The sequence below is a fragment of the Protomyctophum parallelum genome, assembly GCF_964188405.1.
Source record: "Protomyctophum parallelum genome assembly, chromosome: 22".
NCBI classification, from domain to species: domain Eukaryota; kingdom Metazoa; phylum Chordata; class Actinopteri; order Myctophiformes; family Myctophidae; genus Protomyctophum; species Protomyctophum parallelum.
In genome coordinates, this window is record NC_139714.1 from 4894584 (window position 1) to 4918388 (window position 23805).

The window sequence follows — 23805 nt, forward strand, 5'->3', positions numbered from 1 at the left end:
GAAGGGTGTGATAAAAAATGAATGAATTCTTTTTTTTACCCAGTGGGTATCTTTCCCCTTCTTCTGGTCAGACTGAATTAAATACATGCATTTCCTTTAGGTTGGTGCCTTGGATGTTTGATAAAATCACAATTTAACAATTTAATTTAATTTATATGCAGTCCTGTGCTTTTGAGCAAAGCCTTTATTTTCTCCCGTTCTAGTTCCATTGTTCTAGGGGTGTTTTATTTTATATGTCTAACAAGCTCCTTATCAGCTATTTCAGAGGGTGGAAAAGCAGTGGGCCATGGATAGAGCCCCGGAGGCCCCAGTAAATGACATATACAGTAATAGGGTTTAAGGCTAAGACTCCATCTTAGCCCAGTACTTGCCCTGGCCTCGACCTCCTACAGGCCTATGCACAGGGTCAACTTATGTAACTTAAATAGCACTTTATGTAGACATACCACTCTATAGTGTATACACAGTAGTTTCCTTAGATAGATAGTCCACTGTTAGGTTCTTAGGATTCATGATGACTTTTTTTTTACGTTTTGAAGTATTACAATGTTTTTTTGTTCTTGCTTACTGTGTAAGTGGGTTTTCAATCATGAGTCAAAGATGTACTGAGAGGTCCAGCACGAGTCATTACAAATGTGTTGATCAGAGCATGTTTATTACATAGGGCAGTTTATTGAACTTGTAAATGTGTTAGGTGGCGTTTTGCATGACCTTAGCTTTTCCTACAAGCACACAAACATAAAATTATGAACATTTATAATAATTTGTTGCTTTCAACATTCAAAGCTGTAAATTTGTTATAGCTACATTTTGTTAAAAACACAGTATTTACATTAATAGTAATACACAAAGTGTCCTATATTTGGCATACTTACAACAATCTCGATATATACTTTACAATTTCTCAAGTACTGATTAATGTGAATATTTAATCACAAATATTTCACAACAAATTAAAAAAGGAAATCAACCGTACAAAAGTGAAACATACAAGCAATACTGAAGTTAATTTCCAGGAGGAAAGAAAAATGTTGCACGGAATTAAGAGATCATTATTTTCTGCTAAAATCTTTTATTTTTTTTACAAAACAAATTAGCAGACTTCACTACCTAAATGCGGATGAACTGGGCAATTGTTGATAGTGCAGTCAACTGACATCCACCTCTTTATTCAACTAAAAATAAAAATGTCCTACTCATTTGTACAAATATTAGACTATACAAAAAAGTAGTTTAGAGATTGTTTCTCTATAATGCTTTCCCAACAGAGCAACAGCGCTGGGACATATCTGACAGGCAGGACAGTGGCAGTTTGTAGAGATAAAATTCACTTGTATTTTTACTTCCTTGTCAAATAGTCCTCAATAACAGTACAGGTCGTAATGTTGGTGATAAAATCTCTTTTGTGCTTGTCTAAAGTTGCTCGGTAAACTATGATTAGACTATTTCAAAACGTGAACACTGAACACCGCTTAAAAAAAAAGAAAATGTGTATTTTTGTTGTTTTGTGAGCGATCACAACTCTATATTGAATACCAGTGGTTCTCAAAGTGAGAGAAGTCTAAATTGATCCTTATATATATGTCTGTAACTCTGGCAGCATACTGGTTCCATTTGTATACGGTCAGAGTTAAGGGGAGACCTTGAAATACAGAAGTCTGAGAGCCATTTCTGTATATTTAAATGCAGGTGTCTTATAGCAGTCTTTCATAGTTTCTTTTTTCTCCCGTTCTAGTTCCAATGTTCTGGGGTTGTTTTACAGCATACTGTACATATTTAGGATTCCTTTGGCACAATACTTGGTAAATCCCCCCCAAATGGATCTGCCGTCATGTACATCTACACTTCATGCAGGAGGGGCAGGGTGCATTCACAATAGCCACTCTGGAATGTTCAGAATTCAGTGTTCAGCCCAAAATAGGCTATGCGAGCCCACTGGGTGGGTCACATGAAGGGTCACGTGAAATTAACTCCAGTGTCTGGTATCAAGAGAACAAGCCTTATATAATTTCAAAGTTAAGGAGGCGCGCTTCTTCACTTCACTTGAGAGCTTGAAGGAGGGATGAGAGGTTGGTTTTATCCGATTCCTCGATGGGGATGATGGTCAAGTGGTTTGTTATGTTCGCAATGTTTCCACTGACGACCCCTCGAGTCGACCGTTAAACATTTGATGAAATAATGCCACGGCACTTCAGTCATAGCTGTGAAGGTACCCTCATACACATTGAAAAATAAAAATGCTGATGTGGTTATTACTTTGGTACTATTCAAATACAAATGCAATTTTTAGGTATGAAACCTATCCACGTTCCATCTGGCCTCCCTACTTTTAAGTCATTAAGTCATAAAAAAATGTTAATGACAAAAATAGTGACAATAACAGATCCACAAGATCACAACACGATGCTTTGTGAGCTAATTCCACTTAAAACAAATAGGGCTCAAGTGGTTGACATTATGAATGTGATATTTGGCACAAAGCCTGGAGAAATCTTTGCTTTATCACATTGCCATTGCATCGGTGGAACGGTAATGACTGTGAACACACCCGTGTCTACTACACTAAACTGAAAATGCATACGCGACCTCTAGCACCTCTCTAGCCATACAGTATACAAAAAGTACAGAGTACTTAAAAAAACGTGCAAGACTCACGGATAAAAGACTCTGTTTCCAATACTTAAGGCAACAAAAAAAAACCACTTCTCATATATACCAATATATATATTGGGATTATGACATCTATCAATTTTTTTGTTTTTTTTGTTTGATATTTTCTAGAATGTTCCCATGTGTTCTCATTGACCATGAAGATCTATGGGGCGTGATAGAGCTAAAAGTGTGGAATGACATATTTCAATGCAATGCCCTGGAGTGAAATTTACAAAAAATAAAATAAAATAAAATAAAATAAAATAAAATAAAATAAAATAAAATAAAATAAAATAAAATAAAATAAAATAAAATAAAATAAAATAAAATAAAATAAAATAAAATAAGAAAGAGATTTGACAATCTCTTAAGTTTAGTTTTTGCCCGCATGTCAATGTGTCTGTCTTTAATCGGAGGAGTATTGGTCACAGAAATAAAATAAAAAGGGATGGTGCCCAGTAGAAAAGTGCAAAACGCGCCAGTGTGTTCATTCCAACAACCAGCCCAGACCTCGGGCCGTGCACCTCCCGCTGAAACTGGCCCTATAGCTGGGAGACCTTCCTGGGGAGTGGCCTGGGTCTGGGAACCCGGGGGTCGGCGGAGGAGGAGGGGGCCGAGTCCAGCTTCATGCTGCCCGTGCGGAGCTGGTGGGGTTTGGGCGGCAGCGCCGGGGGGTCGACCTGCGGAGGAGGTATGGAGAGGCCGTGGGGCAGGGGCACGGGGCGGCGCGTCGGGTTGTTCCTCTCGTAGACGCTGTACGGGGGCGGCGTCTTGTTCTCCCGGCGGATGGGCTCCGAGTCCGACGGGCCTCCGGAGACGGGGTGGAGGGCCAGCGTGGAGGGAGGGGGCGGGTGGACGGGCTCCCCGGCGGGCATCTCGGTGCCAGACGCCTCAGACACGCTGCAGCGACTGAGGGAGGAGATGCCACTGCTGTAGCTGCCACTGAGGACGGGGGAGTTGGAGACCAGCCCGGTGGTGTGGCACTCGGTGGGCGACGGGGTGAAGGGAGGTACCGTGCTCTGATGGAAGAAAAGAACAAATGAAATGTCACGACATTTTCTTTTTCTCATTCTATTATTCTCTGCTTTCATGTACATTTCCATTTAGCGTGATGACCCTGTAGCTAAAATGGCTCACGATGAATAGAATATGTTCAACTGCGTGGTGGCAGCGTGTTCTAAGTGATGGACTGACTGAGAATTGGTTCAAAGATTAAGAAGAAAGAGATGATAATTTTCTTTCATTGTGGCAGTGGGGCATTCCTTTTGCTTAAATTGATTGAACCCTTGCGTTTAAAAATAAATCCCGTTTTAACCTTTTCAAGAGTGTCTACGTGGACTGGGGTGACCCTGGCACAGTGTTTGCATGTGCCCCCTCTGCTACGTGATACGTAGTCCTAGGTTCCAGCTAGTGGGTGTGAAATAAATAAATGTTTAGGGACCTTTTCAATCGTAATATTTTGTCATATATATTTTTTTAAGCTCCTTCTGTAGAGATCTCTTCAAACCCATTTCTATATTATCTATGTTTGCTATTCATTCACAATGTGGTCTCTTAAACCCCCTCAGAAATGCGGGCTGGATCACGGCGGATTGTATGGCACACTTTATAATATCTTCAGAATGACACAAGGCCCTTGCATCCCTCCTATCCAATCTGTGGACACTTAATGTGTAACCTTGCGCACAGACTGGCTGGCAGTGACAACAATCGACTATAAGCGAGTGGCTACAAGTAATTAATTTCCAATGACAGCTCGGCTACAACTGAGCGACGTGGGAGTGACGACACCTGAAGAAAAGCCGAGAAATGTTTTACTTCATGCAAAAATGAGCAGCCGTGGCTCAGCGGTCCAGGCACCTTGGCCGGTAGCCGAGGTCTGGCAGAGTGCCGCGGGTTCGACTCCCGATCCCGACGGCCTTTACTGCATGTCAACAGCCCCCCCCCCCCCATCTGCCAGCCTACTGTCTGTCCCTCTATATAAAAAAGAAAAAACATAAATAATATAGCAGCCTGTACGACTCCACAATGAATAAATATATCAATAGATATAAAATATAGAGGCACCACCGAACCCTTAACCCATTCTGACCGGGCACCCATTTTGGTGTCAGCATCATGTTATGCTTTAGCTATTTAAAAATAGCAGATCTACAAGCTCATATCGCGCCACCGAGTGGCGCGATACGAGCTTGTAGGTCTGCTATTTTTGAAAAAAATCGAAGAACGACTGACATTTTTTTAATCTGATCTCAGGTCAGAATGGGTTCATCAGACCAGTGTGTGTCCAGCGGAAACCTCGTATGAATCTGATCTCGGGTCAGAATGGGTTAAACTGAACAGTGGTTGGGATATGAGCGACCTCTCCAGAGAACCAGATATAAACAGAGCGGATCACCATCTGTCATACAGACTATAAAGGTATAAGCTTAGCTCAGCTCACTGGATAGTTGGCTGGTTGATCAGTTTAGAGATCTAAATAGCCTGCATAGTAAACCACCCTGGTCGCGTAAATTCACATTTAAGTGAATCTATGTAAGTTAATGAATGTACGTTCAAATACTTCAAGTGGTTAATGTTTTGCAATAATATTCAAATTCCACAAAGTAACAAAATAATTCAAATTGTAGGGAAGTAAAAGAACAATATTTGCACTATTTTGCCAAATGTTCACCCCAGAATAGCCTATAGGTGTGCTGGGGTTCAAGTAGTATTTTATACTGCTTGTAGATCGGCTATTTATTAGTTTGTTTTTGGTTACGTGGTTCCACACTGGATGGGGCCACGTTGTGCCCAACACAACCACAACTCTGCTGTGTTGGAAATGCGTGCTGACACAGACAGACATATTGAATTACCCTGAAAGAAAAGACAGAAACGACTCTGCCAGCAAGATTTCACACCTCATCGACGTCCACGCCAACGACGGGAAACCGATTGTTCATCAAAATGTTGTTTTCTGACCAATTACACTACGCTGCCATTATATCTGCTTACGGTTTAATTGGGCCTGGTGAGGAGCGCGATTGATCAGCGGGTGTGTAGCGCTCTGGTTGGGAGGGGGACACACAGAAAACACGCACTCTCCTCACCAGTCAATTGCCCATTTTAGACCCGAGGCCGAATCTTATAAATGTCTTCTAAAAGACATATGTTGCTATATCAGTGGGGCTCAAATGTTTTCATGTCAAGGACCCCCAAAATGATACGTATTTGGCCGCCTCTAAAAAATATTTTGTTTCAGGGACCCCCAGAACCGAGTAAATAGTAAGAGAGTGGCGAAACGCCTTGACCTCGCCACAAAGCGGGTGCCTATGGCTATGGGCTATAGTTCCAAACATTGGAACTATCCCATTGAGGGAGTCGACACCTTATTATTCCACTCGGCCCCAGAAGCACAGATTTTAGTTAAAATGTTTGCTTTAATACAATATATCTCTCTCTTTTTCAGGAAATGAAAAAATACATTTTTAAGGAAATGAATAAAACCTTATATATTTTTAAACGATGCAATACTGCCTCATCAAAGTTGGTGTTGTGACATTACATATCAATTACTTGCATGAGAAGGAGAGAGAGGTGGTGGAGTTAGCTGTTTTAGCAGACAGTTTGAGGGTCCAATGGAGTTAAGAGGTTTTGTCCAATGCGTTTTTTACTACTTTCCATTGGTTCAATATTTTCGAAACACACAGACGTAAAGGGTGTTCAATAGCACTGATTTATGGGGGAAAAAAATCTAAAACATAAAAAATTGAGTTATGAGGTTTCCTCCGGACAGCAACTTTATATTATATTCACAGATTTGCACTATTTGTTTTAATTTAAATTAATGGTGTTTGTTCACCTGTTATGATAGTGATCAATAAGTGAGTGAGTAGAGAGGCAGATACTGTATCTCCCCTTATGTGAATTTGTACATTGTATGTCTGGTTTGTATGTATTGTTCTAGTCTTTCCTTTGTCATCTTGTTTACACAAGGAAAATTCAATACAAAGTAATTGATTAAGACAAACCTGATTTGGCACAAATTCGTTATTTTCTTTTGTCGTTTTACAGCTGTGTATGTTGTACCTGTATTGACATACTGTCCAGCATGTGCAAAGAGAGATTTAATCACTTAATCACTTCAGTTGGACATGGGCGATTAAAAAATATATTTTTGATACTGTGCCGTCTGTTTGATCTTGCATAATGGATGTCTTGCACAGAGCTCTATCTATTCAGCAATACCCATTATCGCTTCCAGAAAGCCATAAAATGTAATTGGAAGGATTTACAGCACCATGATATTTAATAACTTGCAGCCATTTCTGAATCAGCGGCCTTAAAGCCCAAACCACACCAAAGGCTCGGGTCAGGACGAGGCGGTTTTAAGGTCAACCACACCATTGAGTTGCAATGAGTTGTATTGGTGTGGCCGACCTTAAAACGGTTTTGTCCCACCCTTTCACTGTCTTTTGATGATGTAATTTGGTTCACTGTGTAGCCCCTTAATCTAGTAAAAGGCACATTTTTCAAGCACACATTGATAATGGGCTTCTCTTTTTGAGTGGTGCAACCACTCCTACAACCAGCAATGTCTGTGTACACCTATGTGTTCACCTATGTATGTATGTGTCCACGTATGTGCTGGGCTGTTTGTTTCTTAATTTCTCTATAGGGTAGCGGGCTGTGAGAGGTCCCTGTGAGCTGTAACAATGCAGCAATACCAAAAGCCAAAAGACACAACTATATGTTCCTTGCAGGTTTCTGTCCTGTGGTTTGTGAGTCTGGTAATGGGCCCCTGGCCGCACTGACTCGTGTCTGTGTGCGTTGGCGTTGTGAGAGAGGCAGCGAGAGGGCGTGAGAGTGCACAGATAGTTTGTTTGCAGGCAGAGCTTGTGTGTGTACATGTCTGTGCTCTGTGCTGGTGTGGTACAGGTAAATTGGTAATGGCACCTGCTTGAGGACCATAGAGTGGCCATTCCTGGCTATGATTGGCAGCTGAGTGCTTCGCTTCAGGCCTTTGATCTTGCCAGAATGCACGCACACACGCACGCACACGCGCACACACACACACACACACACACACACACACACACACACACACACACACACACACACACACACACACACACACACACACACACACACACACACACACACACACACACACACACACACACACACACACACACACACACACACACACACTTGGGAGAGCATACTGACTGCTGAGCTGTCATTGCTTTCCAGAACACAATCAAAACAAGCCTTTATCTAACTGTCATACAAGATGCATCCCACACATGACGACAGCCGCCCTACAGCTTAGCATTGTTGGCTGTGCCAAGCTCTCACAAGAACGCCACGATGACAATACACAGAAAGCAAACGCGAGGTTCAACTAAAGTACGTTTTCAAACAACGTTAAGCACTTCATTCTCATTCTGGCCCATCCCCAGCGCCAAGACCTTTTTCCACGTGACACAGTTGAATGAGTATGGGGCTCATTAACAGCCAACCTGACAGCACAGAGGCCCAGTCAGAGAGAACTCATGTTAATTCTGGTGGAACCTCACAAAATTAAGACATTGTCATGTGCTTAGGTCTATGCAGACTAGACTTTACCCTAGAAATGGTAACATAGTAGCCAGCAACATAGTAGCCATTGGCAGGGTGCAATACGCCACCAGTTTATATGAACATTTTCACCTGCGACCTGGGACAACGTTGGCCGTAAGACATAACGTACTGTACAAAATGTCCCTTGTATCCATCTTCTCGCATACATGCGATGTGAAGAATTGAAGTAAAGAAGATTTTCTAATCGTTAAGATGCAATGCAACCCCATGATTGAAACTACCGTCCTCCAATCGCTGTGATTAGACAAACACAGTGACATTGTAAGTTGGTGTTTTTGCCGGTACAGATAAGTGAATGACAACTCTGAGGCTAGGATAGCAATCTATGTACACTTTGTACAGTATATGCTGCTGCATACTATATCTCCCTTGTGTTAGCTTTAAAAGGCAAGTAACTTTTTTTTTAAGAGAAACCTGTTTTCGGGTCTCCTGTATAGTTTATTGTCACTGTGCAAAGTGCTTGCGTTTGCAGTATCGGCTGTTTTATTTTTCTGTTATGAGCAGACAACTTCTCAGTGGCACTGACAAGCGCTTTCACTCGTTAAAGCACTTTACCGCAGTAGTTTTAATGAAAAGAGCAACTTCTCATTTTCTCCGTTATTGGAAGACAACATCTCAGTCGTAGTTAAAAAAAAATGGCCCTGTAACGAGCATGTTCACTCTTTAAAGAGACTTACCTCCTTAGTTTTAATGAAAAGAGCGGCTGCTACCCAGTAAGTTGTTTCGCTTGCACTTCTCTGGTGTTTGCTATAGAGGCGCTATTTAGTGCCGTAGATCCCTGAAGGTGCACAGTTGTGAGTTTTAGAAGTATATAGCCCTTTATATTTCATCATCCAATGAATCATGGAAATATGGCTGATCTGCAACCATGGAATAATAACCTGTAGCTCATTTTGAGCTACACTCAACTTCATCCCAGGACACAGGTGACTACGTTACTAATATTAATTGAGTGTGCTACACATCTACTGTTAAGCTCTGCCTCATCCAGAATTCATAAACCCATAGTTACAGTACATGTCTGTTTTTAGCACTACTCACTAAGGAATCAGTTCTTTTGCAACCAAAAGAGTGAACAGAATTTTAATATAAATTCTAACTAAATAAATCAACAGTTCATTGAGGTGCCCTCTTCATAAAATATAACCAATATCTACAGTAGCAGATGAACAGTTATTACGCCTACGCCCTACGCATTCTATTTGTATGCTCAGGTCATGTGATATCTCCTCTTAAAATACTGTATGCCTTTACTACTGGCAAGGCCATATTGAAGATAACTCCCAGAGCCTTTAATTAAACACTGGAGATAACTTAAAAGCCTGCTAATTAGCTAATGGTGATAACTTGAAAACCCATTCATCAGCCATTGATCATATGCCGCCCCCCGTCCCCCTTTACATTCAATAGCACATTGAGATCTAGATGGAGCAACACCATGCGACCATACTTGTCACAGTCGTCTTTCCTTTTGCTTCAATTTGGTGGTTCTATACAGGTTTTTGTCCTCTTGTTGGAATCCATCCAACAGCAATTCCTTTTAGTTGCCAATAGTCTGTGTCTGTGATCATGTCAAAACATCTCCTAACCCGGTTTTGGGCCCCACAACCCCCGATGGCCACAAAACTGCTTACTAACTCATAACAATCGCCCTGAGCAAACTTAATGGACTCTCTTGGATCGATCGGAGCATGGATACTCCCAACTCCCAGCATCCGACGGCACAGATACAACTATTCAGCTGTTCGAGCAGTTTCAGCGATCTATAATGCAAAGTTTCCCAGGCAGTTTCCCAGTGCAGGACAGTGTCAGTGGCCCGAGGCTGTTTGGAGAGGCTGTTAGTGGTGCCGGATAACAGCCTGCGGGTCACTGACCATGACCTTTACAGTGAGAGAGAGAGAGAGAGAGAGAGAGAGATTGATAATAATAGGATGGAATGGAGAGAAGACCAGAGGAAATTGAGCTAGCATAGTGTACTATTATTTTTGAGAGGTGCCTCTGCTCCATTACGCAGCTATGTGGGTCCCTATGCGTGAGTGCAACACGGTAACTCTGTCATTTCTCGAGCGTTTCGGACGGGGAAAGGCTCACCGGAACCGGGCCGGCCCCCTGGGCGCGTTCCTGGGGGTCTGGATGTTCTAGGGACGTCTTTGACGGTTCTCAAACATCTTTTCCAAAAATAATCAAAGTAGGCTACAGTACACAGTACAGTACAGTACAGAACAGTATGTATAGTTGCACCACTCAGTTCACAGAGGTGTGGTTTTTACCAATATATTGATATTGCCGCGATAAATAATCGATACACTTACAGATATCGTGATATATCGTTGATGAAATAAAATGGGCCCAACTTTACAATACATAAAACAAGTTGGTGATGAATACCTGTAATCCATCCAGATTCATTGCATGATATGCTCAGCACTTTACCACAATGAGCGCCAGGATTTCTTTCAAAATAGGAGCTCGGTGTGCCGGGCAGATAATGGCAGCTTTTACTCTGAAAGCACCCCCCTTCCGGAGCGTACAAAAACCGGGAGGCATAATGTTGCTTGCTTACCTCGCGATGATTACGATAAAGTCTCTCTAATCTAAAAGCATTAATATTCTAAACGAGAGATTTGAGTCAGAAATGAAGACAGTATGCCCATCTGGTCAAAACCATGGAGAGCTCCCTAGATTAGGAGCTACGAGCCTTTCTTTCTAAGCTGTAAACAAGTAAGTGAAGAGAGAGAGACAGAGAGAGACAGAGAGAGAGAGAGAGAGAGAGAGAAGGGGGGACAAGCAGACAAAAGCTGCCAACCAAGTGTTGTGGCGGTCAGGTCCAACCGTCAGAAGTGACAGGGACATCACCCACCTTCTGTGGAGATCTGGACATGTGGACAGGAGACTGGGACCTCATGTTCTTGGCTGACGAGCCTGAAGACATCCGCACAATGCAGACAGAGAGAGAGAGAGAGAGAGAGAGAGAGAGACGGGGAGGGAGGGGGGACAGAGAAGAGAGCATATATGCAAGTCAGGTATTTTCTTTGTATTTTCTACGAGTCACGGCACACACAGGGCTGTATTTATTATACAAGGACAAACGTTTTAGGATGGCAGATTGATCCTCACTTTGTCTATTTCTCAAATTCTACCATACTTGTGGGGACGACAGCCCCTCACAAATACAGTACAGACACACACATGCACACTCAGAGAAAACATGCCAGCTGGCAGAAAACCTTTTTCTAAATTTAAAAATGTTCATGTTTTTTTTTAATGGTAAAGCTGCCCTCCACTTAGTAGTGAAAATAGCCGATCTACAAGCTCAATAAGCTGTGAGCTTGTATACATCTGCCATCCTCACTATTTTACTTACATTTCTTTTAAATAATTATAATAAAAAAGGTTTCGGACGTACACGGTCCCCCCCCCCCCCCCCCCCCCCGCCCGCGACAGCGACGAGAACACAAGGAGTGGCGAGCAAGGCCAGCAGCTACTCTAAGAGCATCAATGTATCAAACAAGTGTCGATGTTGCCGCAGGCTTCCTGTATATCCGCCGTGAGCCGCTTCCTACAGCACAACGCCAGCGTCTTGTCTGCGCCGTCGCTCGCAAATAAGCAAAGCAAACAATAACGCAAGCGCCGTCTGCCTTGTTATGCCGGCCGCTTGGCAGCGTGATTCATCAGAAGACTCAGGGGAATTATGTCTGTAAACAAATTAATAAATACAACTACCACAAAAAGGATTAATGACGGAGAGCTCTCCTGCTGTAGTAGTAGTTTCATATAATATATGAGACGGCCGTGACCGTATCTTCATATGAACAGTGTTGGGAAAGTTACTTTTAAAAAGTAACTAGTTATAGTTAGTTACTGCTCTGAAAAAAGTAGGCGCACTAGTTACTAAATTATGAAAGTTGACTCTGGGACTGGGTGATATGTGCAGAAGGGTGAAATCAGCCATCAAAGGCTTCTGTCAGAAGCCGCTGATGGCTGATTTTAGCCTGGTTAATAAACCAGACTAATATCGCACGGACCGCAGGATATTAGTCTGGGGAGGCTCAGCTTGGATTTCATTTCCAGGGGGGGCGGGTTGAAACATTTTCTCTTTGACGCAATTGGTCAGAGCTACTGTCAGTCAAAGGTCTCAAGCATTGAAAGTCACTGTACCAAAGCCCGCCCATATTGCATACCGTGTCCCGATTGGCCGCCCCATTTCTCTGGTGTAGGAAATGGGCATACAATTGAGCCTCTCCAGACCGTAATCCGCCGGCAGGCAATTTATTTTTGCCAACGGCTGATTCGGTCTGGTTTATTAACCAGGCTAGGCTGATTTCCCCCGCGTGCGTGATATGCTGCTGTGGTGGTGATTTAAAATGTATTTTTGTCTGTATAATGACAGACTCTGCGCGCTTCGGGGGAAACGTTTTACTTGGATCACGTAACTACGTATAAGGGTATTACTGAATGGGAAAAGGTACTAGTTACGCTATTAGTTCCCGCAAAACGCAGTTGCGTAACTAACGCATTAGTTACGTCAGTAACGCGTTAGTCCCTTCACTTTATATGAAGATATCATCTCATAACAAGACCTGCATTAGCATTTCAAGCGACGGCAGGTGAACACAAGAGCAGAAAGGAAGGGAGAGAGAAAGAGAAAGTGTCAGTGGTGCAGATATCTGCAGTTGGAAGAATATAGTTGTCAAAAGTCAGAACGGAAGAATTAGTACCATTCCCTCGGTGGGAAGGAGGAGAGAATGATTTTCTGATTGGTCGGGTTTACCTGAGTACGGTGGCCTAGGCGGGACAGGAGGGACTAGAAACTTGCCCACAGGGTCAGAGGAGTGCAGGGTGCCCTCTCTGGCACTGTCTAAACTCCAGCTACTTGGGGTGGCCCTCACTTAATGGTGGGATGGCAGACAAGAGACACCAGGCGGGTCAATGGACATGGGAGGACACAGCATCAGAGCCGTTGAAAGAGAGAGGAGGAGAGATATGACTCTCTTTGATCTCAATGCAACACGGTCCCATTGGTTCACGTGTTCTTCAACAACATCCATTATGAGGATTCAATGTTTGGATATGTACGGTATAGTGTTTGTTTGGAAGTACTCGCTCGTTTCTGAGCTCACCAAAACAAAGGGCCTTATTTTCGACCCCTTATTCCTAAATGCATTCCTTATTTGCCTTTTTTTTTTTACTATCATATTAAAATAGTTCAACTAGCCGATCTACGTCAACACATTGTGAGCTTGTAGATTCAAAAAAAAATATTTTTCAAAATAGCAAAAAAAGGCTAAATGTTTAGGGATAAGGGGTTTCGCACTGATGCAAATGGGACCCATAATACCAAATCAACCGGTTGGTTTTGGCAATAAATGATTGAGTCTATGGGAGTGTTGGTGTTACTCTCTCTTTCAATAGATCAGCACAGCACATCACAGTGGAATGATACAACATACATGCATATACAGCTGTCATGGAGTTCCCTCTGAAGTGTTTTTAACCCCCCGAAAATACATCTACGAGCATCTAGATCATACGGCCAAGTACATAGGTGGTGAAATACATAAATATATGGGCAGTGAATTTGGTTTGGGGTGATCATTTAATCGACAAAATGAACAACAGAAGGTCTAATGCATTCTGCTTACTTTCTAGACACCTTTTTCTTTCAAATGTGATATGGATGAATTTAGAGTCAAACTCTTATGGTCAGGATGGTAACCAGAACAGTGGTCCCCTGAAAACACTAAATGTATTTATGTTATATTTTAATTTTATATTGGCCAAATATTTAAGTTTTTTAAGGCCCAATTGTTCTACAAATTGCCAGGAAACCTGTGATGGCCAGTCAAAGTTGAAGGTTAAATTTGGATCTGATATGATATACTGTGCATGTCAAAATCACATTATTTCCGACCATTTTCAAAAGCAAATATTTATTCTTAAATTGTTGGAGGAAAAGAAAAAAGTCCAATTTAACCTTGAGGTTCCCACAAGGTTTAGCTGCCTTTGTGTAACTTTCTACAGAACGAAGGAGATGTTGCATACAGACATGAAGATGAGAAGACACAGGGATTCACAGCCTTAACACATTGAAACCTGAGGCCGATTCTACAAATGTCTTCTGAATCCTAACGTAACGTACGTTGCTATATCAGTGGTGCTCAAACCTATTCATGTCAAGGACCCCCAACATCATATGTATTTGGCCGCCGACCCCCATCTCAAAATGTATTGTTCTCAGGGACCCCCAGAAGCAAAGAGTCGAGTTAAAATGTTCACTTAAAAATATATATATATGAAGCACTTCTACAGTATATCTGCTATTTTATAATTGCCAATATAGATAAGAATACATATTATAGACAAAATCTAAAATGACACACATACAGACAGATGCTTTCCCAGTTTTAATGGGTTAACATTGCTGATGAGATCGCATGATGTCGGCGTGTAAATGTGTGTTAGAAAGGCGTGACTTTAACGCAGTGTCTACGGAAGCTATGAACTGCACCTGCGAATAATCACAGGTTCAGTGTGAATCCTCACACCCATCCCCATTGTCATGTGCACAAGGTGTGAAGCCCTTTTTTATACTTAGAAAATAGCAGATCTGCAAGCTCACTACGCTTGCACATCGTCTATTTCCGGTGCGGACGTATACTGTAAATCGGGCATAAAGGTTTATGGCGACAGCTCTCACTGTGGTATGCACAATGCAGCGAAACATAGTGTGTGCGTGAGTGAGTGCGTGCGTGTGTACAGTATGTGTGTGTGTGTGTGTGTGTGTGTGTGTGTGTGTGTGTGTGTGTGTGTGTGTGTGTGTGTGTGTGTGTGTGTACACTACAGGGGAATTAACGCATGCTAATTGTTTCCTCCTGAAACCGAGGTGTCTCCTTCATTTCCCTCATTATGCTGTGAGTGAGTTCTGAGAGCCTCCGGGGCCGTTTCATGCCGTTTTCCGACTCAAGTGGCACTGTTCTTAAAGGCTTTCTTACCTTTCTTTGTAGTTGTTATACGTCCCCACCAAAGAGGTTATTTTGTGCAAAAGCTCCTTATTGGCTATTTCCCCTACCATAAGCCCCAAATGAATTGCATTGAATGGAATGGGATTTTTTTTTTTTGTATATATCCTCTTCATAATGTAAATAATATCCCAAGCGGCACACTTTACTACTTTCTTTACTATTTCGATGGAACTAAGCGAATTAGCGCAACACCCCATAGCCCCATTCAATTCCCATTCAATTCAATGCAACGTATTGAACGTAACGACTACAAAGAAAGGTAAGAAAGCCTTCTAGCATGGAATTCTCCTTTTATTTAACTCCCCATCGCTAATAGAACAATTAACACAGTAGGTGAATTAAGGTAAAAAAGTAATACTCTCCCACTATGAAAGGCAAACAAGTTTGTACCAGTCAGATTGTCGGGCTGTGCATGCGAAAGAGAGAGCTCAGTCGAAATGTTCACCATCGTCACGGGTTCTTAATTACACCCAGCATGCAGGTCAGATTCAGGTCTTTATTTTCCTTTGTATTTGTCCGTTTTATTTTTATCTTTATACTTCTTTTCTCTCCACTGGGAAAAAACAAACGAACGGTAAAATATGCAGCTCCTGCGCTGTGAGGGAAATGACAACCCATGAGAGGAAGAAGAGCAGTGCTAATAGATACGCTCTCATACATATGAATGTCGCTCGTGTCCATCTGCTCTGCAGGAAGGCAACCCGCCGTTATATTACTCCAACCGGATGAAGGGATATGAAAGAAAACTGTACCCGTAATCTCTTTTTTTGAGTATAGGAAAATGTGTGTGTGTGTGTGTGTGTGTGCAGTCACCTGCTTGACTGCGTGTGTGCGTGCGTGCGTGTGTGCGCGTATCCTGCGGACTCAGAAGCAGCTGTATGATGACAGGTGTCTCCTGACAGTGGTCATCCTGTCACACACACTGTCTGGAGAGAGGCCCACTGCCACAGGGACACACAGCACAGCACACCACAATGCAATGACCCCACTTACTGGGTATACCGGAAGCTGAACACGATGCTCAACGCACTGCATTGTATCGGCGCAATATACCCAGGCAAACCTGTTTGTGCTTCTGTTACATCAGTGGTTTTCAACCGTTTTCATATTATGGTCCATTATGTATTCGGCTTTTGAGCCACGGACCACCATTTGATGTAATGTAGCCTAAACTTAGAATATTTTGTTGTCGTCGGATAATATTTTGTCCACATTCCACGCTGTATTAATGTTGGAACCATAGGAGAGATGACAGATAACAATTTCTTCTACATTCTCTAATTGTGTAGACTTCTTGCAAATTAAGTAATGCAAATGTTTAACAATAATTTAACTCTTGGCAGCGTAAAATGAAACCAATTTGACCCATAAGGGATCATTTGGTTTCATTTTACGCTCTCAATAGTTAAAGATCTAATAAGGGTCCCTTTAGTTACCAACTCTCCATTATTTAGCTGGGGACCACATGGAACCCTGTCTGTGTTTAAAATAAAAGGCATTTCATGTGTGTGTTTTTTACCTTTGTCTGGTGCCGAGAGGTTGGGATCGCTCCGTGGTAGAGTGTTGTCTATCTGGTGAGGAGGGGCTCTCTGAAAAGACAACACACACACTCAACTTCACAGATATCACACGAGGCACGTCAGGTTTCTCTCTCGTGAAGTGTTTGCGAGTGCGTTCGTGTCGCACAAGCATCTGCGCATACAGCGAGTCGAGTACAAGAGGACCAGTCTGATCATAGGATTAGGAAGGTTGTTTCTATGATTAAAACGTTATTTTTTTTTAATTAGGTTTACAATTGGTATTCAGAATAGGTTCTAGGGATTTAGAGATACAAATACACACAAAGACATCTACAATAATAATACAAGCACACACTGTGTGCGTGTACGACTGTACGTTGTCTATTTTCAGTGTATGACATCAGTGTACAACTAAGTATCACTTAGGCTTTATTGCTAAAGCTTGGGGCTCAACATGACGACGGTACTCTCTGGTGTCAAGCTAGAAGGCTTAATTTAGGGTGGGTCCGAATGAGGATAGGATAGGGAGTCGCAAAGGTTTATGCCTGGTGGTAGGGCGCTCCACATTTTGATGGCAGAATAGTATAATGTATTCATTGTTTCTGCCAAATTTGGTGGGGGTACACGATCAGTGGAGCTCCATCTGGGATTGTGCTCGTGGGCGTCTCTCACTCCAGTGATATAACCCATGATTTAACAGATGCAAGGGCACTGAGCCCCCGAATACGCTGAAGACGAGGCCCATTGCAAGTTGCCGTTCTCCACCCCGGCCTTTAGCAAAGTGAGCTGGGATTAGGTGAATCCTGGAAGTGAGCTCTAATATATGGTCCAATGATTGAGAGGTGCGTGTTGTTGTTAACCTGTGTGGGGTCCAGAGGGTTGGGGAAGATGGCGCTGACCGGCCTCTCTCGTGGAGACAGACAGCTGTTGTCTCTGGAATGCTTGTGTTTGTCTACCATCTGGGGCGAACCTGGGGTAGTGGTGGTGCGGGGGGGGGGGGGGGGGGGGGGTTACACACACACACACACACACACACACACACACACACACACACACACACACACAGTTAGACTATTACCCACAAACACAGGCAATCAGAAAAGGCCAATCTCTGGTTTTCCCTGCGAGGCCGTCCAGCATGTGTTCTGCCTCACTACCTCCACAACATGATAAATGGGCCACGTCCACTCCTCTTCCTCCTCCTCCTCCATCCTGCCCTCCGTCTCCGACCCCACAACATCTACTGCCCACCGCTCTGTTTTTTCTATTCCTCTTTTTCTCTGTGTCTCTAATCTGTCAGCACAACCATCGCACAAACTGCTGCCAGTCAGACACAGACACACAGACAGACAGACAGACAGACAGACAGACAGACAGACAGACAGACAGACAGACAGACAGACAGACAGACAGACAGACAGACAGACAGACAGACAGACAGACAGACAGAGAAGCTTCTCTTACGCCAAATACATCATTTGACGGCTGTAATTAATCTTCCTTATCTATCAAAGAAGAACACGATCATTTGTGTATCCAGATGGTTTTGGTTAAATGGTTTAATTTAAGTTGTATAAAGGTTTAACAACTCTCCCAACAAAAGGTGTAACATATTGCACTATGGTGCGACATATCCATTTTACTCTATTTACTTGTATTATTAATATTTTTCATGACATATTTCATATTAGGTAACTACAATGTCCAACAATATAGCCAGAGACAGACAGACAGACAGACGGACGGGTGGGCGGGCTGATGGACGGACAAAGACAGAGAGAGTTAAATTGTGAGAGTGTACAAATGGAACCAAAGGTATACTCTGTGTGTATAATGGTTGAGTACCACGGCAGCTTTTAACGTTGGTCCGGTTGCTATGGCAACGCCCCACCGCTCCATCTATGAGACGGAAAATATAATCACTTTTTACAGCAGTTGAAAGGAGGATTTTCAAACGTCCATACATCGGAATCCAGGATTTAGACTTTCGGATTTAATTTGTGCCTTCGTACCGCGCCGCTTCCACCATGTAAAAGCTTCTGACAAAAGGTAAACGGTGTGTGCTTGTGCCAATGATACTAAAGTGTGTGTAGTGAGTGTGTGTGGGGGGCTGGGGGGCAGGCAAACTCTGACTCTTAAAGTGAACGCGTATGGTGGCATTGGGTACTTCATGAATGGTAACTGCTATCCAGAAATAAAATAATTAAGGGTCCATTTGATTCCTAGCTATCAATCACGGACAACAGACGCAGACACACACACGCACACACACACACACACACACACACACACACACACACACACAGAATGCCTGTCCCTTAGTCATCCAAACCACTCAGAAATGTTTAGATCAGCCATAGATCCTATTCCATTAGTGGCTGTGCCATGGCAGCCCTGGGATTGGGCCATCATACCAGCAGCAGATAGTCCCCTCATCCTGATAAGAACAGTAATTCACCTGCAGTCTTTATGGGAGAGACAGAGGCCGTTTTTATAAGGGCCTGCTGTGAAGAGAAGGGAGGGGAGTGGGGTGTATTCACGTCCATAAATGTCCCCATATATTCTTATTTTTATGACGCGCATCAGGCCAGAGACATTGGCACGTCTGTCTGACTGTGTCGAGATAAAAGAGGCCGGAGAGAGAGAGAGAGAGAGAGGGAGGGAGGGAGGGAGAGGGAGAGAGAGAGAGAACAAGAAAGAAAGAAAGAAAGAAAGAAAGAAAGAAAGAAAGAAAGAAAGAAGACGTTCAATATTTTAAAATAGAGGCAGGGTTGGTTGAGGTTACGACCAGACCGAAGATTGTATCAAAGGCTAAGGAGGCTAAGCATGCTCCAACAAACTATAATCATGTCATTATCTCATGTGTCTCTCTCTCTCTCTCTGGACAGCAGCTGCGGTGACAGTTATCAGGACCATGGGCAGCAGCTACAGTTTACTTCAGGACCATGGGCAGCAGCTACAGTTTACTTCAGGACCATGGACAGCAGCCGCAGGCATCTCTCTGCTTGCCTAGAGGTTGGATTGACAAACGGACGTGTGCGAGGCACACCAGTGCTCCGATCCACACCAAACTTGACACAATATTGTTCAGGGGACTGCCTTCAGAATAGCCACACCAGGGACCACGCGTGGACCATTATGCTATGACAATGGTGAATAGTGTTTTGATAATACAGTACATAGACAACATACTAAAGCTCACGCATTGCAAAGCGAGTTAGATCGGCCATTTTTGCTACTTTAGTGTAACGCTGCCACATACAATGAAATAGGGCATCGATTTCCTGCCCCCAACAATTGTATATATTTACGTTGATTATGCACAGTGCACTCTCAGCTGAGCTACACGCAGACCTAAGCATCCATTTGGTTGGTACCAATCAATCACTTAGCTAGGGAAGTGCCCCCCTGGAACGCCCTCAGTGAGAACAAGTGGTGTAGAGCAGTGGTTCCCAAACTTTTCAGCCCGGGGCCCAAACTAGTGACAATTGCTGATCTACAAGCTCTACAAGCTTTTTCTTCCATTTCTTCATGACATTACCAAAACAAATCATTGGATTTTTGTTATTAATTCAAGAGTTTATCATTTTGGGGAATGTTTTTTTTTTTAATGTTTTGAAATAATAATAATAATAATAATAATTAAAGACCAAATGTATAGAAATCATAAACTAAGGGACCCATAACAATGGGTCCCGACCCACTGTTTGGGAAGCAGTGGTGTAGAGAGCATGCTCAGTCTTACCTCTGGCACTGGAGGGGGCGGAGCTGGTGACGTTGGGCGAGGCTGAGTGATTGGAGCTGAGACTCGAGGTAGATGGGCTGGGCTGGAAGAGGAGAAGCACAGCTGCATCATGTCGCTTCATTATCGGTTCGCTTTCAAAACAAACGATGGGGGAAGATTTTCCCAGCCACTTAACACAATCTGTGCTGAAACGAGAAAATCTTGTGACTGGCTACTCTACCCCACTGTGCCAAAACGAGATTTGATTAAAATTGTATTCAAAATTAAAAAATAAATAAATATTTAGATTTTTTATTTCATTAGCCCATTCTTTTCTTTCTTTTCAAAATATTTTTATTGAAGTTTTTTGACAGACCCAGGGGCAAGCATTAGACAGAGACATATCAAATATGAAAAATAATAAAATAATAAAGCTCCATCCCCTATCCCACCCACCCCCCACCCACAATCCCAAGGATAGCCCATTCTTTTTATTACTTTAACCGCACACTTATTTGCCGTTTTTCTGCTCAATCCCTGTCAATCTGGGATATTTTGGACCTTAGAAAACCTGAAAACAAGCTAAGCTAATGTAGCTACCACCGCAGGTTACATATTGAATTCCGGACTTTTACTTGTAACGGTAACAGAGTACTATATTGCAATATTGGTACTTTTACTTAAGTCAAACTTTTCCACCACTAACAAGCACACATCCTAATGGTTCAATCTATAGGTAGTCCTTTTATACTACATGCTCGGCATGCCGTAGATCACAGCGCTCCTCTGCAACTCGTCAGTTGTCGAACTCCCTCCGCCTTCCCAGCCACCCTGTGGCATTTAGTCCCTCCCTATGTCGGCGTGTTAATTCTATGGGTTTCTGTGGATTTTTATGACGTTATTAGATCTGTGTATGTAAATTGGATTCCGTGTCGCGCTTGCAGCCTTGCACTGATACATCTGGGGTATCACTCAGGAGCAGAGTCGCGCCGCCGCATTTAATGCAATATCATTGCAATAAACGGTCTATCTTGATGAACCTGTCTGACCAGGGTTAATGTAGTTAACATTTTAAATGTAATGATCATCACCATCATACCATCATCATCATCATCGTAAGTGAGCGGATCGACACCAGAATCACAAGAACACAACACTGCAGCACGGTGTAGCGTGACTGAGCCGCAAACACGCTGTAATTTATAGTCTACTATGGTGGCGAAGGTTAACGGGCCGGATCCCAAGTGGAATGTGGTTATTATTACATTTCTCCACGATCTGCCGTACTAAGTGTAAAGGCGTTAATGGGATCCGGCAGTGCGAGTCTCCCCCCACTCCGTCATTATCACTCTCAGTAACTTTGTTCAGAAAACTAAAAAAATATACTGTAGCAATAACTTAGGGGACATTACGTGTTGCATTGTGGACACAAAGAGGAAGGATGTAGTCCTTTAAAGGTTTCATGACATTCATTTTCAGTTATTTTTTGTTTAGTTATTTTTTTCCTTTAGGTTTCATGACCTCAATTACACCCGCACAACCTGAACTTTGAACATTCAGTGGATTTTCGGTGGCCTGGGGTTTTCTCTGTGTGTTCTGAAGCCTTTTGAGCTGCAATGAAAACAGGCAAAATCACTCAACAGTGACATCAGGCAAATTGCTATGTCATATATGGGATTTGTGGACTCTTAAATCACAGTCCACAGGCAAATCAGAGGATTTGTTTGAGCCAGAAAACCCCAGACCACAGAAAATCTACTGAATGTTCAAAGTTCAGGTTTTTTGGGTGCAATTGAGCTCAGAAAACGTTTTTTTAATGTATGATGTCACGGTCCCTTTAACCCAGGATGAGGCTGGCAAGATTGTGCCGTTTGCTATGAGAATGTGTAACAAGGCACGTATAGGCCAATGGTAATTGACTTCCTGTGACCCAGTAGCATTACGGCCTTGTGTGACTATTGTAACATAATACTATGTTGTCAAACCTTCGGATTGTGTCATAACTAGGCTTATATAGGCTTACCCTCCTGCTCTATTTAATGTTCTTTATTACTTTATTATTATTATTATTATCACACAGCTTGGTTCAATGCTTGATTTCTGATTTCAATCTCTGAACTCAGCAATAATAATATACCTCTAATCAACCTCTAGTCTAATCAAAGGCACCTGGCTGTGCTCAGTGCATGAGTGCACTAGCTGCTTGATTTATAGGCTGTATAATCTACCCCAACATGACAGCCATGTAAACAAACACACCATGTCATTTACAACTAAATTTGAGAACATTGTTCTCAAGAATGTTTTTGAAAACATTTGAAGCGAGAAATAGAAGATGCAGTAAACGAAAATCGATTCTATTTGATCAACAGTAACACTTCCTTGTTTTCCGAGGCGACACTTATAGAATACTTTCACGACCACAAGCAAGGAAATACTTGTTGGTCCCTTTGGGGTCGGTGTTTAATCATCCTGTCTGGAGTTATTTCTCAATAACAACCGGCGGGCCGGATATTATCCCTTGTGTATAGTTTTATTAATATTTGTTTGAGGATGTTTATATTGGGATGTTACTCAGCCATACCTACTGCACTTCGAATGGTGGGGAGACAACAAACACACACACACACACACACACACACACACACACACACACACACACACACACACACACACACAGACGGACGGACAGACGGAGCATTCACACCTCAACTTCGGTAGACTCGAATGGGCGGAGAATTTGCATCATTCTTGCATTATTGAATTTGCCGCGTTTGCTTTCACACTGGCTGTGTCAAACCGCAGCATGGGGAATGCAGCAGGGAACGTTATCAATGTGTCAAATCCATAAACTATACAGTGAAATATATGGTGTAAGACTTGGGACATAAAGTGATGCAGTGTGTCTGTGTCATGCCGTCTGGTGTGAGGCGGCTGAGCAGAGGAGGAGTTACCTGCATGTTGAAGACCTCGTCGGAGCTCTCCGACTGCCCGGTGATGTTGCTGACCTCGTTGGAGGCCTGGGACGACAGCGACGAAGACGAGTAACGGTTCACCGCCGGATAGCTGAGGGGGCTGGTGAAGAGAGAGGGAGAGAGGGGGTTGGGGGGGGGGGGGGGGAGAGGGAGAGAGAGGTGATTATCGTGGGCGTTCTTAAAGGTTTTGTAGTACAGTACACCACGTCCCACACCACAGCTAAAATACACAGTTTAAGAATGTACAATTTGACACTCCCTGCAGGTTAAAGTGACACTGGGGATTT

At 42.9% G+C, this 23805-nt stretch overlaps 1 protein-coding gene across 1 annotated transcript in view; it reads right to left on the reverse strand.

Annotated features, from left to right (window-relative positions):
• Window positions 1–638: 638 nt before the first annotated feature.
• The window catches only part of dock4b (dedicator of cytokinesis 4b), a 207150-nt gene continuing 183983 nt past the window's right edge, over window positions 639–23805 (reverse strand). Inside the window, exons 46-52 of the mRNA XM_083757446.1 lie at window positions 23498–23618; window positions 20565–20646; window positions 17680–17789; window positions 16819–16888; window positions 13049–13165; window positions 11138–11199; window positions 639–3671 (exon numbers count right to left, since the gene is read on the reverse strand). Coding sequence (XP_083613572.1) covers window positions 3195–3671; window positions 11138–11199; window positions 13049–13165; window positions 16819–16888; window positions 17680–17789; window positions 20565–20646; window positions 23498–23618 — 1039 coding nt within the window. The 3' untranslated portion in view covers window positions 639–3194. The remainder of the gene's footprint in view (window positions 3672–11137; window positions 11200–13048; window positions 13166–16818; window positions 16889–17679; window positions 17790–20564; window positions 20647–23497; window positions 23619–23805) is intronic.